At 36.3% G+C, this 18769-nt stretch overlaps 1 protein-coding gene across 2 annotated transcripts in view; it reads left to right on the top strand.

Annotated features, from left to right (window-relative positions):
* LOC137654617 (uncharacterized) overlaps nt 1–12380 on the top strand; it is a 104205-nt gene extending 91825 nt beyond the window's left edge. For both annotated transcript variants that reach the window (XM_068388411.1, XM_068388412.1), the window contains 4 exons: nt 9462–9703; nt 9940–10149; nt 10497–10692; nt 11021–12380. In XM_068388411.1, coding sequence (XP_068244512.1) covers nt 9462–9703; nt 9940–10149; nt 10497–10692; nt 11021–11165 — 793 coding nt within the window. In that variant the 3' untranslated portion in view covers nt 11166–12380. The remainder of the gene's footprint in view (nt 1–9461; nt 9704–9939; nt 10150–10496; nt 10693–11020) is intronic.
* The last annotated feature ends 6389 nt before the right edge of the window (nt 12381–18769 follow it).

The raw sequence follows: 18769 nt of genomic DNA, 5'->3' as shown, positions 1-18769 counted from the left end.
TATTTCACGTATTTTTGTTACGAAGTCTTACGTATTCTGTTTGAGAGTGTTATGTGACCATACAAGATAGGAACAAGGGCTTATGTAATGTTTTTTATATTTTTATGAGGTATTGCATCAGGTTTGTGAGAGAATGCGCAACATGCCATGTGCGTTGGAATATTTGCAAAAAACCTAATGATAGGATGTTATCTTTTATTTCATTTTTGGGACAAAGAGTGGGTGGAGCTAGTTGACTGAGAGAGCCAACTGATGTTGCGTGAGTATACGTTCAATAGTGCAATACTTGGTGACTCTGACACCTTCGCCCGGCCCCCCACCCCCCGCTTCCCAGATCTTTGGGAAGTTTCTGGTAGTAGCTAAGTTTCATATATAAGGTAACCCCAGGGTTGCAGAGATAGATAGAGAATTCCAGCCTTAAGACAACCATCTTCCCATCTCTCTTACTCTCGCATGCAGCTCAGTGTGTTGTTTTAAAAGTGTTCAATGACTTATCGAAGATTTAGTTGTGACAAGTCTTTGTAATCATAGTGAGTACTTATAAAAATTCTCTTAGAGTTTTTGTAAACGGCCTCGTAGGAAGGTTAGGTATATTGTGATATGGTTTTCTATTTTCATTCAGTGTCAACATAAATATTGTATTTAGATTTAATTTCAAGTGAAACACTGATTTTATAATTTGCATAAGTTTTATTTCTTTTTCTTAGTCTAAGGTTTATCCAGATATAATAGTTCAAGTCAAGTTATCATATAATTTTCAGATCGTAACATTTTTGTCTCAATCTAACTTTTGTTTAGATTTAATATTATTCCAATCACAAGGATTAAAGTGGTATTCGCTTGTATCCTGTAAAGAACCTTAGTAAGTTTGTTTAAATAATTCTTAAGAATAATTATACAGTTTAGTTTTGAGTGTACTTAAGGGACCTTTGGATATTCAGTGTTTTATATATTACTGTCTGGGCGTTATTTAACTGTCTCAGAGCTCGTGTATTAATATTTTCAAATGTAACAGACTTAATGTAGAAGCAAACAGGTGAGTTTAGAAGTCGAGAGGTTGTAGAGTCGCATGGTAATTAGTAGAATTAATTCAATACACCATAAACGTTGTTTCCTACAAGAAAATGCATTATTTTTTCTGTTATCATAAATTTTGATAATTATTACATTTTAATGTAAAAGAAATTGTGAACAATGGCATCTGTATAACTCCCACGATTCGCAAAAGATGTAGTATTTACACCCTTTGACCTTCAGTCCTACCACAAACCTCAGAGAGCATACATACTTGAGTTTGACCTCTGACATTCACTCATTTTTACGTTTGTTTTTCTCATTTTCAGTAAGAATTTTATCATTTTAAAGAGGAAAAGACAATTAAAATATCTTGGTAACATAAAAATGAAGAAAATTTGCTCAATTAAGAGTCCAGAAGACAGTGATATCGGTAGTGCAGAGAGAGAGGAGAGAGAGTTGTGTGGATAGAAAAGAGGCGGCCTTGCCTGAAACGAGCAAAAGCAGCAAGATATTGAGCAAAAGGATATTTGTTTATGAGTAAATTATGAAAAAAACTTTGTTTTCGTTTATCAATATCCAATCAGGAACATAAAATTCATATCAATCAAGATTTATTAATATTGTCTTTGTAAAAATACAAAGAACTTTGAACGCCCTCTGACAGTCACTCATTTATACGTTTGTTTTTCTTGGTTCCAGCAAGAATTTTATCATTTCAAAGAGGAAAAGACAATTTCAACATCTTGCCAACATAAGGAAAAAATTTGCTCTATTAAGAGTTCAGAAGAGGGTAATATCGGTAGTGGAGAGAGAGAGTGTTGTGGATAGAGGAGCGGCCGCCTTGCTTCGCAGGAGCCAGAAGAAGCAAGATATTGAGCAAAAGGATCTTCATTTATGATTTAATTATGATAAATAATTTTCTTTTCTTTTATTAATACCCCAAAAAGAACTTGAAATTCATAATAACCATGATTTATTAATATTGTCTTTGTAAAATTACAAAGAAAAACTGTGAACGCCGGTATCTCAAAACAATACTTATTGACCTTCAAATTCAATAGTCACCCTTAGTTTTCAAGATATAGCATTGAAATTAAACATATAACTTAGAAATACATTATAAAACAGTGAAATGAAGCCATTTTTCCAATTTTTGTTTCAATTTTTTCCCTAATTTTTCTCCCTGATTTTTAGTGTTTATTTTTTTTACCATGATGAAAAAATTCATATTGGGCAAAAAAATTACTTTTAGGAAAAAAAAAACCCTTCATATTATTGGAGGTCTATGTAGGGTTATAATCCCAGATTTTAGTAATAATTATCAAGGGAGCAGATAGAATTTGAAAAACACTAATTTTCATGATAAATCGCCCTGGCGTCGCAAAACCGAAGGTCAGAGGCAAAAACCCTATGCAATTTGGAGATGCCCTAAGTCACTTTATTAAGTGGTATGAATGTCAAAGTCCTGTTATTAAAAATTGGCATTAGCCTGCCGGCCCCCTTAAAGCCTAAATCAAGTGTCTAGCCTTAGAAGTGTTGATAAACTCAGGAAAGTTGTCGGAAGAAAATACTTTAGCAGCTCGTGAACTGTTGGAGGAAGCCGAGGAAGAATTTTTAGCGAAGCAAGGACCGGTTGACCCGCAAACTGAAGGCATGAAAGCAGATAGGGATGTTGAGGCTGAGTTTTGACGAATTGCAGTGGAGTAGAATTGGGTCAAGTTGAAGATGATGGCAGAACGAGAAGAAAGAGAGAGAGAAGACGGATAGAAATGGAAGCAAGACAAGAGGAGGAAAAGAGAAAAGAAAATGATGTGCGAAAGAAATGGAGGCCAGACGAGAAGAAGATGAATGAGAAGAAGCCATAGAGATTGCAAGACACACAAGGTTACTGGAAGCAAGGCGAGAAGAAGAATAGAGAGAAGAAAGACGACGCAAAAGAAATGGAAGCAAGAGAAATCATAAGACGATAGGGAAAAGAGAGAAGACAGGAAGAAAAAGAGATGGAAGAAGTGAGGCACGCGTAGGAGTTGGAGCTGTTGAATGCCCGTGCACAGTTGACAACGCAGACAGAGACGACTCCTGCTAAGCACTATCCAGTGTTTAATGTGGTAGAAACCCAGAGATTAATTCCAAGGTTCACAGAAGAGGTCCCAGATGAGTTCTTCAATCATTTTGAAATGGTTGTATTGATGATGAAATGGCCAGAAGATAAATGGTCTGTGTTATTGCAGAATGTGCTCTTTGGGAAGGGCTGCAGTGCTTACTTATCCTGTGAAGGTACAGAGAGACAGTTTCCGACACTGATGATTTATTGGCGAGAGAGCCGGACTACATCGAGACGTGCGGACGTACAAGTAGCACAGAAAATGCCTGAGGTGGATTAGCCAGGCTTAGGTTTAAATTTGTGTTTCTTTTGGTACAGAAATACTTGAATAATAATCTTAATATAAAATGTACATATTTGATTATCACATCAGAAGAAAGAGCGGAGAATTCCCTATTTACTGATACAGAACAAAATATTTCCAATTTAAATACAAATGTGTGAAATACATACAAAGGGTTTATAGACATAGAAAAACACTTGTCGGAAGGTCTCCGTACAATCCTTATATTAGGACCAGAGGAAAGAGTATCAAAGAGTGAAGAGGAGCGTGCTGCAATTGTATAAGATGACCCCTGAATATTATAATGAAAGGTTCCGAAGTTAGAGGAAGGACGGGAAAAGAACTTTCCTGGATTTTGCTCATAAGGTACGACAATATTTTAAGAGATGGAGAGAGGAGGGTAACGTAAAGGAGATGGCTGATTTAAAAGAACTGCTAATACTAGAACAGTATCTACGAGGAATTCCTGAACATATTCGAACATACTTGGGAGAGAAAGATGTGAAGAAACTTGATAAAACCACTTCGCTGAGTAAAGATTATAATGCTATCAGTCGTAAACCCTCCTCGGGCATGAAGTTTCAACTGTCGTTCTGACAAAGTGTCAAGTATTCGCCGAACCATGGATACCAGTACGGTAATAACTACGGGAACAAGTTTAATAATTATAGCGGAGGTAGCACTGGTACTGTCCCTAAGCAGAATGCGATAGTACCACAGCAACAATCGTCAAATGGTCCTCCTTCATGTATTGTGAAAGACGTGCAGAAGGTTGATATTGTCTGTTTTAAGTGTGGCAAGAGAGGCCATATCAGTAAGGAATATTGGTCAAACCAACCGAAAGCAGTCGCCCAAGTGATTAAGCATAATTCGACTTCACAGAATGCGAAGACAAAGAAGCAATCGGGAAAGGTCGAAGAGAAAAATAAACTGGCCATCGATTACACGACAAACAGGACAAATCCAAACAGTGTGGATGTCTTTAAACCAGATATTTATGAAGGTATGTTAGCAGCAATAGACGGGAGTGAGCGAACCCTGGTCAGGATATTGTGAGAAACAGGCTGCAACCATAGTGTGGTGGTATGAGGAGTACACCCGTTGGTGGATCAGTCTCTTGCAGGAGACTCAGTTATTTTGAAGGGAATAGGAGGTGAGGAGGCTACCCCTATTTGCCGTTTAAAACTGTCATGCGAGTTGGTGACAGGTGATTTTGACTTTGCGGTAAAGGATTCATTGGCTGTTGAAGGAGTAGACGTCCTGCTGGGTAATGAGGTTGGTGGAGCGCCATTTGTGGCTTGTCCCATTGTAACAGAGAAACATTTGAAGTATAGTCCTACGACTGAACTCGAGAAGGACTACATGTATCTATTCCTAGTTGTATTATGACTAGGAGTTAGACAAAGAAAGTGGCTGAAAAAGAAGAAAAAGAAATCGAAAGAGCAATGAACTTGATGGATTTGTTTTCCGAAAAAGAGGATTCCCTTGATGGTATGTAAGAAAAGAACTCCCAACTAGGCCCGAGCAAAGAGGAAGCTCTGACAGACGAGCGCACAAGAGGACAAAGAAGAAATGGACTTGGAAGAAATCGAAAATTTATCATTAGAAGCAGGACAAGTGAGCAGGAAAAACCAGATAGGATTGCAATGGAAGGATGCAATGTTAACAGAGTTATTGTACCGTGTGGTGGACGAGACAGAGGCACAGCAGTTTCTGACCTGTTATTATCTAAAGATGGGTTGCGTATGAGGAAACCTAAACCCGCTGATATCCCTGGGAATGATGAATGGGGCATATATCCTCGGATAATAATTCCTGCACCGTTGAGAAGACAGGTGATCGCTGTATAGCACGAGACAGAACATATGGGGTTAAGGAAGATGACGGAGAAGATTACGAAACGAATTTTCTGGCCTGGCATGCATAAGGACGTGACCCAGATTTGCTGTGCATGTCACGTATGTCAAAGTGTTGGAAAGCCGAACGAGTACATTAAGAAAGGTCCCTTACACCTGATAGAAACATGAGGAGAGCCCTTTTGCAAGGTAATGATCGACATTGTGGAACCTTTACGAAGGACGACAAAAGGTCACAAATATATGTTAACCTTGATGTGTTCAGTAGCGAGATACCCAGAAGCCATACCCGTCAGGAACATCAGTGCCAAAATAATTGCCGAGAAGTTACTAGGCTTTTTTACTCAAGTTTGGTATACAGGAAATCATTCATAGTGACTGAGGAACGAATTTCACGTCAAAAATATTTCAGGACATAATGAAACTGTTGGATGTGAAACAACAACTATCAACTGCTTATCATCCGGAGACCCAAGGTGCATTAAAGGGGTTTCATCAAACGTTAAAAAGTATGTTAACAAAGTTCTGCAATGAAACGGGGAATAAATGGGACATCGGACTACCGTTGATGTTATTCGAGGTACGTAATGCTTATCAAGCAAGCATGGGATGTAGCCTGAATGAAATGGTATTTGGACGAGAAGTATAATGACCAATTACGATTTTAGCAGAAAAATGGAAGGACCAAGAGGAAACTGATGGAGAATATGTCAAGAATTTAAGGAAAAGGATTGGCGAGGTAAGGAAATTTTACCTAGAAAACCTTAAGACGAGTTAAGTAAAAATGAAGAAAAGGCTCGATATGAAAAGTAAGGATAGACAGTTTTCGATAGGATGACAGGCATTAGTTTTCCTGCCATTAAGGAGATTCCAACTCACCAACAAGTTTCAAGGACTATTCAAGATTTTGGAGAAGATCAGTGACCTGACCTACGTTATTGAAACCCCAGGACGAAGTAATAGTCAAAGGAAAGTACACATCATCCTACCGAAACCCTAATTGAGCGAAAAGGAGACCGTAGCTTCACAAGTATGAATGGTTCAAACCATATCATCCACTGAAGACGACGACAGATATAAGGTAGGGGCAGTAAGCAAATAGAATAATTCGTCTATCATTTGGAATTTAGGAGAGATATTAACTCCTTTGGACCAGGAGTAACAAGAGGAATTAAGCCGATTAATTAGAAGTTTCCCTGAAATTGTCTCGGATGTCCCGAAACGAATCAACCTGACGAAGCATGAGATGCACCTCAAAGCTCTACCCCTTAGAGTTGTCCATGATTGCTCATGAAAAAAACGGACAGATCTTTTAGGATGTGTACAGACTACCGAAAGTTAAACTCGATCAGTGTGGCAGATAATTATCCATTGCTGCTCATCGACCAACTACTCGACAATATCGGATAAGCAAGGTTCGTCTCCAAGATTGACTAGTTAAAGGGTTATTATCAAATTCCTTTGGACGACAATGCAAAAGTGTTATCAGCTTTTATAACCCTGTTTGTGTTATATCAATACACCGTCAGGCCATTTGATCTAACGAACGCCCCCGTTACTTTTCAACGTGTGATGGATAACCTTCTATGATCGATAGATGGAGTAGGCGTATATCTAGACGATATTGTGGTATATTCATCGACCTGGAAGAACATCTCCGAATCCTGACGAAGGTATTTCAAAAGCTGCGTGGAGTATACCTGACGATTAACCTGTAGAAGAGCGAATTTGGAAAGGCAAAGTTCGATACTTGGGATTTGGGGTAGGACGAGGACTAATGGCTGGTAGCCGCTAACGTCGAAGGGATAAGGAAAGCATCACCCCCCACAATGAGGAAGAAATTATAATGCTTTTAAGGGATGGCAGGATTCTACATTTTCGCTGGAAATTTTCAGCTGTCGTCGCTCCCTTGACGGACTTGACTACCCCTAAGAAAAAATTTGTATGGATCAGCAAGTGCCAGGAATTCTTCGACAGGATAAAGGCCATATTAACTTCAAAACCGATACTGCGAGCACCTGATTTCAACAAGAAATTTCTTATCCAAGTGGATGCGTCAGATAACAGGATTGGAGCTGTTTTATCACAAGAGGACGAAGAAGGAATTCTTATTCCTGTTTGTTTCATGTCGTCGAAGCTGAAGAAACATCAGCGAGCTTACTCGAAAGTTGAAAAGGAACTACTTGCATTAGTCACAGAGATAAACAAGTTCGAGATTTCTGGGAATCGACCAGAAAATGAAGTGCATTAGGATCATAATCTTTTAACTTTTGTGAATAAGAAGAAAAAATAATAATCAAAGGTTAACTAGATGGTCATTATGTTTGCAACCATATTGTACTGATGTAAAGCATATGTCAGGTAAAGATAATGTAGTTGCAGATTATTTATCTCGGGGTGAATCGATGCATTCAGGCCCGGAATAAATAATCATTTTTGGGGGGAGCTATCTTACGAAGCTGTTCTAGTGTAGAGTAAATACGGTAGTTTATTACTGATTATATTTATATTTTATTTGTGCATTGAGGAGAGGTTAGCCAGCCCATAAAATGAGCTCCTTTTGTGTAGACGAAATTTTATCATGTAAATTACGTAAGACTTTCGTTGTTAATTTCATTGTACTTTTTATTAAAGTTAGTATATGTAAATTTACGTTATTTTTAAAGATTAACTTTTTCACTTCACGTATTTTTGTTACAAAGTCTTACACAAAGTCTTACGCAACCGTTTGAGTGTTGTGTGACCATACAAGATAGGAACAAGGGCATATGTTATGTTTTTTTACATTCTTATGAGGTATTGCGTCATGTTTGTGAGAGAATATGCAATATGCCATGTGCATTGGAAGATTCATGAAAAACCTAGTGATAGGATGTTATCTTTTTCTTTTATTTCGAGGACAAAAGGTCGGCGGAGCTAGTTTACTAAGAGAGCTGCCTGGCATTGCGTGAGTACATGTTCTAGAAAGAAATACTTGGTAACTCTGATGTCTTAGCCCAGCCTCGCACGTTTCCCAGATCTTTGGGAAGTTTCTGGCAGTAGTTAAGTTTCATATATAAGGTGACCCAGGGTTGCAGAGATAGATAGAGATTTCCAGCCTTAAGACAGCCAACTTCCCCTCTCTCTTACTCTTGCACGCAGCTCAGTGCATATATATATATATATATATATATATATATATATATATATATATATATATGTGTGTGTGTGCAATATATATATATATATATATATATATATATATATATATATATATATATATATATATATATATATATGTATATATATATGTATATATATATATAAATATATATATATATATATATATATATAGATATATATATATATATATATATATATATATATATATATATATATATATATATATATATATATATATATATATATATATATATATATATATATATACATATATATATATTTATTCATATATATATATATATATATATATATATATATATATATATATATATATATATATATATATATATATATATTTATGTGTGCGTGTGAGTGTGTGTGCGTATATATATATATATATATATATATATATATATATATATATATATATATATATATATATATATATATATATATATATATAGTATTGAATTCAATTCTTTATCAGAATGTGATTCCAAGAAGAACGAACGCTTGCAAAAAAACTCCTTTCCCGAAAGATTATTTAACAATCTAGGGAACATGGTGGATGTAATTCATTTTAGTTGACTGATTGATAATGATTAACTAAGATAAAATTGGGGTCCTTTTTAATTTATCGAATCAGCTAAAATGTATAAAAAATTAATATTAAATTTATATGACATTTAAAATGTTCTCCTTTGCAGAAATTAGAAATTTACGTCACATTATCATTCAGTCAACTCAGGGAAATTAGAAGCAGCAGGTGGTTGGTTGTGTCACCAAGCAATGAGGATCTAATCAAAATAAATTGAAACACGAGAATTGTTACTATTGACTATAACCTTAGCGCTTTTATTACAACACTAAAGCCGTTTCTATTTACAAATACATTAAAATCTTTTAAAGTTCTATACAATGACTCAGGTGTATATGAAAACTGATACAATCATTTGTTTAAGGTCTATTTACTAACTCTATGATATGCACTATATTTTGAAAGGATTGACCAAAATGCCATTCCTTGCTCTCCACACAGGCAAGCATCAATCATAGCAGTCGTGGCTACCGCCATCGCTTGCATTGTCATCTTCGTGGAGATTTTGCTGGAAATCGACGACTATCCTGACGCTTACTACCAAAACCCCTCTATTGTAAGTTTCTCTTTGGGATTTGGTGCCATCCTCTTCGCTTTCGGAGGCGCTTCTGTTTTCCCAACTATCCAGAATGACATGAGGGACAGGACACTCTTCCCGAAAAGTGTCGTTATTGCTTTCATAAGTAAGAAAATAGAATCTTTTTTCTTTTCTTATGACATCTTAATTTGTTGTTGCTAATAAATAGCATTTCATTGCTGACAATTGGCTAATGAATGAAAAAATTCATGTCAACAAAACTATTTGTACCTCCAAAAAACTTGTAACTTTCACTGGATTCGTGTGAAAACATATCTATTATTATTATTATTATTATTATTATTATTATTATTATTATTATTATTATTATTATTTGGACAGGTCTGTTGTCCTTATACCTGCCAGTTGCAGTAGCAGGGTACGTTGTGCAGGGAGTTGATGTGCAGGACAATATCCTTCTATCTGTAGACATTGACAATCCTGTCATAAAAGCAGCCATTGTTATGGAAATACTCAACCTTTTTGGAACTTATCTCATCACCTTCAACCCCATTGGGCAGACATTTGAAGGGCTGCTGAAAATAGAAGACAGTAGGTGAAATGACGACTCAAAATACATCTTTTTTTCTATTTCTGGTAGGATAAAGATGAAAAAAATAAGCAGTTAATTGCAGGCGATGATGCATTTATCGGTCTATTGATATTTCTATATTGCTTTCTTTTGATGATGTCTAATACAACTTTGAAAATGACATCAAGTCATTGTAAAATTAGTAATTCAATTAATATCCTCATCTAAAGAAATAACATTACAATGCCAATTATTATTTTACAACTTCAAAACAACATATGAAACCTGAATGCTCTCTCTCTCTCTCTCTCTCTCTCTCTCTCTCTCTCTCTCTCTCTCTCTCTCTCTCTCTCTCTCTCTCTCGCAGAGTTTGGGTTACCTCGCATCCTCTTAAGGTCGGGCATAGTAATCTTTGAAGTGATTGTCGGCCTCGCTGTGCCGGACTTCGGGATGATCCTCAATCTGATTGGCGGATCCACGGTGACACTCTGTACCTTCGTCCTGCCTCCCTTGATGTACATGAAACTGGTCGATATGGAAAAAGAGCCTTCGTGGCCAGAGAGGTATGCAAGGAGGTACAATTGTCAACTTTAAGTGTTAGATCAAGAATTTCGTGTATTACTGACCGACCAAACAACATAATTTATAATCTATTGGTTCACTTTTTGCTTTATTGTACATTCCCTTTGGTGTTCGAACACATATATCTGATTTCTTCGACCAAACCTCATTCCAAATTTTCGAAATGTGACTCATCGGTCTAATATCTCAGTTACTGTGATAAGTTCAGAGAGATCGAGACCAAGCTTGTGCTGGCATTTCGTAATGATTTTAAAGGTGTCTTAACCTCGAGTTCTGAATATGTGGTAATTGCCCAATTTGTGTTTTCAGGTCAATACCTCTGTGGGAACGGATCGTGCTGTGGGAGATAATCATCGTAGGTGTCATAGGTGGCATAGCGTCAACAGCCTCTGCTGTCATGGGAATCGTCACTCAGTCGTTCGGTAACACCTGCTTCAACCATTTCTACGGCTAATCAAGACGCCTTCACTCATTATCAGTTTCTTATCACAGCTTGCCTCGACCTTGGGCCAAAGTTAAAACAGATATTGACAAAAGCAATTCGGGACAATGAAATGGACCATCCTGCAACCCGAAAACGATTTTTTTTCCTTCGTAAAACAAGGACATGCACAACGGAGGTATTTATATTCAAAGAAATTTACTATTAACGAGGACAGAGCTGCGCCGCAAAGATTAAGATTGGGATGGTGAAGTGAACGTCTAAGATCCACAAACTTGACGAGAGCATCTCAAGATTTGTTCAGTGGCTCTTGCTCCACTTGTCATTCTTGGCCACGTTGATAAAAAATAATTACTATCAAATTACCGAGTAGTATCTCTTTATATAAGAACAGACGACCATGAACCAGTTTTGTATGGCATCGATGAAATAATGTGTAGTGACCTAAAGTCAGTGTTTAAACGATATTTTGAAATATTATTAGTATAATTTGAAACAAACTAATTAAAAAAAATTGTGTTATCTGTCGTAGTATCTCATAGCCGTAACAGGAAGTATTTAAGGTTTATATCCATAATTGGTAAAGATAATGATAATATCATGCGAAATATATTATCGAAAATCACGTTCATTAATAAACCAAGATAGTCACATTAATGCAAATACTAAGAGAATATTCTTTAGCTGAACTCTAATCTCCAGTTCAAAGAAACTTTGCTTTAAGGAGAGTTGAGTTATTTATACAGTCGCCATTCAATGTCAGGTGGCGAAGATACTGTGTCCTCTACAACAAGCGAATCTTGATTCACGTGGTCATAAGAGTTGCTGATGCTTTGATCTATTTCTATTTGACATCCATATTTTTGTAGAGATTGTTTTATCGGATACAGATTTTTTTTTTTTGTTCCAGTTGGGAGGGATAATGTGCAAATTATTGTTTTTCGTGATATCATTTAGTTCTATCTGAATTAAGAGTATCTAATTATTTTTATGTATGTAGTTATGTACGAAGTATTGTTACAAAATAATGAAGTACTAAAATCTCCAAAGCTTATATAAAAAATCCAAAAATTTAGAAGCTGTGGAAATTTCGGAAGTAATTTTCCTTATTTTTTTTTTTTTACTAAAGAATGGATAACATGAAAAACTAATATGTTTTCCTATTAATATTATGTAAATATTTAGATCTTTATGGTTTTGTACACGGAAAATAAAAAATAAACACTCCTTAATTATCTTTGCGTCGTCTGCATGACTGAGTATGACAGAATTGTCTGTGTTTTTATTTTTGCATCTATATAGGGATTTTTTCACTTATATTTCGAAAACTCGTACATCTGGCAGAAATGGAAGGCATTGGTAGAGGGTAGGTAAACAAAAACTACGACTTAGAGAACAGCAGCCAGTTTCCAAAGACGTATAGAAGTTATAATGCATGTGTTTGTTTACTTTCAGTTCGTATGTACATTGTGTTTTCACAACGTCCATGGGAGCTTTATAGCAAGGCCAATGTTACCTAAGGTAATAGAAAGAACAAAAAGTAAACAGAGAACAAGAAAAAAGAACCAAGAAGAGAGGGAAACATGAATAAGAGTACAAAGCTGAAAATGCTAACTAAAACACTGTCAACAATGAGAGATCGCTGGCAACTCATGACATCCTCACTCCAAGTGTAATAGTAAACTTAGGGTTAAATAGCTCGTTCAGGTGCGTTTATGTAGGATAAACAATAAAAGTTTTCATAATGATGTTATCTTGATTTCTTTAGGAAAAGAATCTAAAATTTGTTGCAAATCTTTGGCTCATAATTCAAAAACATTCCTATTCACACTTAGGTACCTTTTTTCTCACGTATTTATTGTTCGATTTTAGAGAGAAAGATGTTATTGATAAAAATCCCACAATTTTGTGAGATGGAATTTAGATGTTCTTTTTACCTTCTTTTTCACGATTATTTTGCATCTAAACGAGGAATATATATTATAAATTCATAAAGAAAAGGGAAATAAAAATTCCGTCTCACAGAATTGTTCGGTTTATAAAGTAGATTTTATGGTATAAGTTTCAATACAATTGGTGTCATGTTAGTGTAGAAAATGTACCTAATTTTTTTTTTAAATCAGGATTTTTGCTAATAAATCAAAGAGTTTTTGATCAAATGACTTGAAATTTTTATATGATGAAGGTATTACATATGTCGAAAACATATATAGAAATGGTGTATTTTTCATCATTGGAAAAAAAATGGTGGACATGGCAGACAGTTGAGGTAGTATGGAGTGGGTGTTTTTGTTGAGTTAAATTCAGCTAGCATGTAGTTGGTGTTTTGGTTGAATGAAGTTGAGGTAGCATGGATTGAGTGTTTTGATAAAATCTAGTTTAGCTAGTATAGATTGGGTGTTTTGATTGAATTAAAGTCAGCTACCATGTAGTGGGAGGTTCGGCTGAATTAAGTTGATCTATTATGGAGTAGGTGTTTTGGTTGAATAAAGTTGAGCTAGAATGGAGAGGTTGTTTTGATTGAATGAAGTTGAGCTTCAATAGAGTGTGTGTTTTGGTTAAATTACGTTAAGCTAACATGGAGTGGGTAATGTGGTTTAATTAAGTTCAGCTAGCAGGAGTGGGTGTCTTAGTTGAATTAAGTTGAGGTATCATGGAGTGGGTGGTCCTGATGAAATAATTTGAGCTAGGATGGAGTGGATGTTATGTTTGAATCAAGTTGAGCTTGCAGGTAGTGGGTGTTTTGGTTGAAATAAGTTGAGCTAGCATCGAGTGGGTGTTTTGGTTGAATTAAGTTAAGCTACAATGGAGTGGGTGTTTTTGTTGAATTAAATCAAGCTAATATGAAGTGGGTGTTTAATTTGAATCAAGGTGAGCTATCATGGAGTGGGTGTTTTAGTTGAATTAAGTTGGGCTAACATTGAGTGGATGTTTTCATAGAATTAAGTTGACCTAGCATTGAGTGGGGGATTTGGTTGAATTAAATTGAGCTAGCATGGAGTGGGTGCTTTGGTTGAATTATTAAGAGATAGCAGGGAGTTGGTGTTTAAGTTTAATCAAGTTGAGCTAGCATGGAGTGGGTATTTTTGTTGACTTAAGTTGAGCTAACATGGAGTGGGTTTTTTAGTTGAATTAAGTTGAGCTATCATGGAATGAGTGTTTCAGTTGAATTGGATTTAGCTAACATGAAGTGGATCTATCGTTTGAATTAAATTGAGCTAGGATTGGGTGGCTGATTTGGTTGAATTAAGTTGAGTGAGGATGGAGTGGGTGTTTTATTTTAATCAAGTTGAGCTAGTATTTTGTGTAAGTTTTGGTTGAATTAATATGAGTTGGCATAGAGTGGGTGTTTTGATTGAATGAAGTTGAGCTTGCATGGAGTGGAATTTTTGTTTGATTGAAGTTGAGCTAGCATGGGGTAGGTGTTTCTGTTGTTAAGTTTAGTTATGATGAAGTGGGTGTGTTGGTTGAATTAATATGAGCTGACATGGAGTGGTTGTTTTGGCTGAATGAAGTTGAGCCAGCATGGAGTGGTTATTTTGGTTAAATTAAGTTGAACTAGCATCAAGTGGGTGTTTTGGTTGAATGAAGCTCACCTGGCATGGAGTGAATGTTTTGGTTGAATTAAGTTGAGGTAGCAAGGAGTGGGTGTTTCTATTGAATTATGTTTAGATAGTATGGAGTGGGTGATTTGGTTGAATTGATATGAGCTGGCACTGAGTGGGAGTTTTGGTTGAATGAAGTTGAGCCAGAAGGGATTGTGTGTTATGGTTGAATGAAGTGTAGCCAGCATGGAGTGGATATTTTGTTTAAATTAAGTTAAGCTAACATGGAGGTGGTATTTGGGTTTCACTAAGTTCAGCTAGCATGGAAGGGGTGTTCAGTTGAACTAAGTTGAACTATCAGGTACTGGGTGTTTTGGTTTAATTAAGGTGACTCAGCATGAAGCGGGTGTGTGTTTTGGTTGAATCAATTTCAGATAGAATGTAGTAGGTGTTTTGGTTTAATCAAGTTAAGCTCGCTCGGAGAGGGTGTTTTGGTTGAATTAAAATGAGCTTGCATGTAGTGTGTGTTTTGGTTGAATGAAGTTGAGCTAGCATGGAGTAGGTATTATGGTTGAATTACGTTCACCTAGCAGGCGTGGGTGTTTTGGTTGAATTGAGTTGATTTTATATGAAGTGGGTGCTTTGAATGAATTAAGTTGAGCTAGCATGGAGTGGATGTTTTGGTTGAATCAAATTGAGTTAGCATGTAATGCGTGTTTTGGTTGAATGAAATTGAACTAGCATGGAGAGGGTATTTTGGTTGAATTAGGTTCAGCTAGTAGAAGTGGGTATTTTAGTTGAATCAAGTTGAGCTATCATGGAGTGGGTGTTCTAGTTGAAATAAGTTGAGCTAAGATGGAGTGGATTTTTTGTTTGAATTAAGTTGAGCTAGCACTGAGTGGGAGTTTTGGTTGAATCAAGTTGAGCTTGTATGGAGAGATTATTATTACAGTGGAGGTTTTGATTGAATTAAGTGTAACTTGCATGGGTGAGTGATTTAGTTGGATTGATTTGAGCTAGCTTGGAGTGGGGGTTTTGGTTGAATTAATATGAGTTAGCATGGAGTAGGTGTTTTAGTTTAATTAAGTTGAGATAGTGTGGAGTGGAATTTTTTGTTTAATTCAGTTGAGCTGGCATGGAGTATGTGTTTTGATTGAATTAAATCTAGCTAGCATTTAGTGGGTGATTTGGTTAAAGGAAGTTGGGGTAGCATGGAGTGGGTGTTTTGATAAAATTTAGTTCAGCTACTATGGAGTGGGTGTTTGGATTAAATTAAGTTAATTTGGCATAGAGTGAGTAGTTCAGCTGAATTAAGATGAGCTAGCATGGAGTAGGTGTTTTGGTTGAATGAAGTTGAGCTACAATTTAGTGTATGTTTTGGTTAAATTAAGTTAATCTAACATGGAATAGGTATTTTGGTTGAATCAAGTTCAGCTAGCAGGAATGGGTGTTTTAGCTGAACTATGTTGAGCTATCATGGAGTGGGTGTTCCTGTTGAAATGATTTGAGCTAGGATGGAGTGAATGTTTTGTTTGAACTAAGTTGAGCTAGCATGGTGGTGGTGGTGTGGTTGAATTAAGATGAGCTAGCGTCGAGCGGGTGTTTTTGTTGAATTAAGCTGAGCTAGCATGGAGTAGGTGTTTTGGTTGAATCAAATCAATCTAACATGAAGTGGGTGCTTTATTTGAATTAAGATGAGCTATCATAGAGTGGGTGTTTTAGTTGAATTAAGTTGAGCAACATTGAGTGGATGTTTTGATTGAATCAAGGTGAGCTAGCATTGAGTGGGTGATTTGGGTGAATTAAGTTGAGATAGCATAGAGTGGGTGTTTTGGTTGAATTTATATGAGATAGCATGGAGTGCGTGTTTTAGTTTAATCAAGTTAAGCTAGCATGGAGTGGGTATTTTAGTTGAATAAAGTTGAGCTAACATGGAGTGGGGTTTTTAGTTGAATTAAGTTGAGCTATCATCGAGTGAGTGTTTAGGTTGAATTATGTGGAGCTAGCATGAATTGAATCTATTGTTTGGATTCAGTTGATCCAGGATGGATTGGCTGATTTGGTTGAATTAAGTTGAGTTAGGATGGAGTGTGTGTTTTAATTTAATCAAGTTGAGCTAGCATGATGTGTGAGTTTTGGTTGAATTAATATGATGTAGGATGAGTGGATGTTTTGGTTGAATTAAGTTGAGCTAACATGCAGTGGGTGTTTTGGTTGAATGAAGTTGAGCTTGCATGGAGGGGATGTTTTGTTTGAATAAAGTTGAGCTAGCATGGAGTAGTTTTTGTTGGATCAAGTTTAGCTATGATGAAGTGGGTGTGTTAGTTGCATTAATATGAGCTGGCATGGTGTGAGTGTTTTGCTTGAATGAAGTTGGGCCAGCATGCAATGGGTGTTCTTGTTGAATTGAGTTTAGCTTGCATGAAGTAGGTGTTATGGTTGAATTAATATGAGCTGGCATTGAGAGGGTTTTTTGGTGGAGTGAAGTCTAGCCAGCATAGATTGGGTGTTTTGTTTGAATGACGTTTAGCTAGCATGGAGTGTGTGTTTTGTTTAAATAAAGTTAAGGTATTATGGAGTGAGTATTTTGGTTGCATTAAGTTCAGGTAGGGTGGAATGGGTGTTCAGTTGAATTAAGTTGAGCTATCAAGGACTGGGTGTTTTGGTTTAATTATGTTAACCTAGAATGAAGTGGATGTTTTGGTTGAGCTAATTTGAGCTAGGATGGAGTGAGCGTTTTGGTTGAATTAAGTTGACCTAGCTCGGAGAGGGTGTTTTTGATGAAATAAAAGTAGCTAGCATGGAGTGGGTGTTTTTGTTGATTTGTGTTGATCTTGCATGAAGTGGGAGTTTTGTTTGAGTTAAGTTGAGCTAGCATGGAATGTGTATTTTGATTTGAATTAAATTGAGCCAGCATGTATTGTGTGTTTTGGTTGAATGAAGTTGAACTAGCTTGGAGTGCGTGTTTTAATAAATTTTAGTTTAGCTAGTATTGAGTGGATATTTTGGTTGAATTAAGTTAAACTTGCAAGAGTGGGTGTTTTAGTTGAATGAAGTTGAGCAATCATGGAGTGGGTGTTACAGTTGAAATAAGTTGAGCTAGGATGGAATTGATGTTTTGTGTGAATTAAGTTGACCTGCCATGGAATGAGTGTTTGATGTAATCAAGATGAGCTAATATGGAGTTGGTGTTTTGGTGGAATTATGTGGAGCTAGCATGGAGAGGGTGTTTTGGTTGAATTAAGTTGAGCTACTATGGAGTGGGTGTTTTAATTGAATTAAGATGAGCTATCTTGGAGTGGATGGTTTTGTGTAATTAAGTTGAGCTAGCATGGAGTGGATGTTTTGATTAAATCAAGTTGAGGAAGCATTAATTGGGGGATTTGTTTGAATTAAGTTGAGCTAGAATGGAGTGGGTGTTTTGGCTGAATAAATATGAGATAGTATGGAGTGGGTGTTTTAGTTACATGAAGTTGACCTAGCATGGCGTGGGAATTTTAGTTGAAATAAATTGAGAAAACATTTTGTGGGTTTTTCAGTTGAATTATGTTGAGTTATCATGGAGTGAGTGTTTAAGTTAGAATTTGGTGGAGCTAGCATGAAGTGGATCTATTGTTTAAATTGAGTTGATCTAGGATGGAGTGACTGATATAGTTAATTAGGTATAGCTAGCATGGAGTGGGTGTTTTTGTTTAATGAAGTTGAGCTTGCATGGAGTAGGTGTTTTGTTTGAATGAAATTAAGCTAGGATGGAGTGGTACTTATTTTGAATTAAAATAGGTATCATGGAGTGGGTGTTTTGGTTGAATTAATATGAGTTTGCATGGAGTGGGTGTTTTGGTTGAATGAAGTTGAGCCGGCTTGGAGTGGGTGTTTTGGTTGAATTAAGTTGAGCTAGTTTGCAGTGGGCATTTTGGTTCAATGAAGTTGAGTTTGTATGAAGTGGATATTTTGGTTGAATTAAGCTGAGAGAGCATGGGTTTTGGTTGAATTAATATAAGCTGGCATGGAGAGGGTGTTTTGGTTGAATGAAGTTGAGCCAACATGTATTGTGTGTTTTGGTTGAATGAA

The sequence above is a fragment of the Palaemon carinicauda genome, chromosome 15, assembly GCF_036898095.1.
Source record: "Palaemon carinicauda isolate YSFRI2023 chromosome 15, ASM3689809v2, whole genome shotgun sequence".
In the NCBI taxonomy this organism is placed as follows: domain Eukaryota; kingdom Metazoa; phylum Arthropoda; class Malacostraca; order Decapoda; family Palaemonidae; genus Palaemon; species Palaemon carinicauda.
Note: the sequence above shows the minus strand (reverse complement) of the source record. Positions and strands in the feature narration are given on the sequence as shown.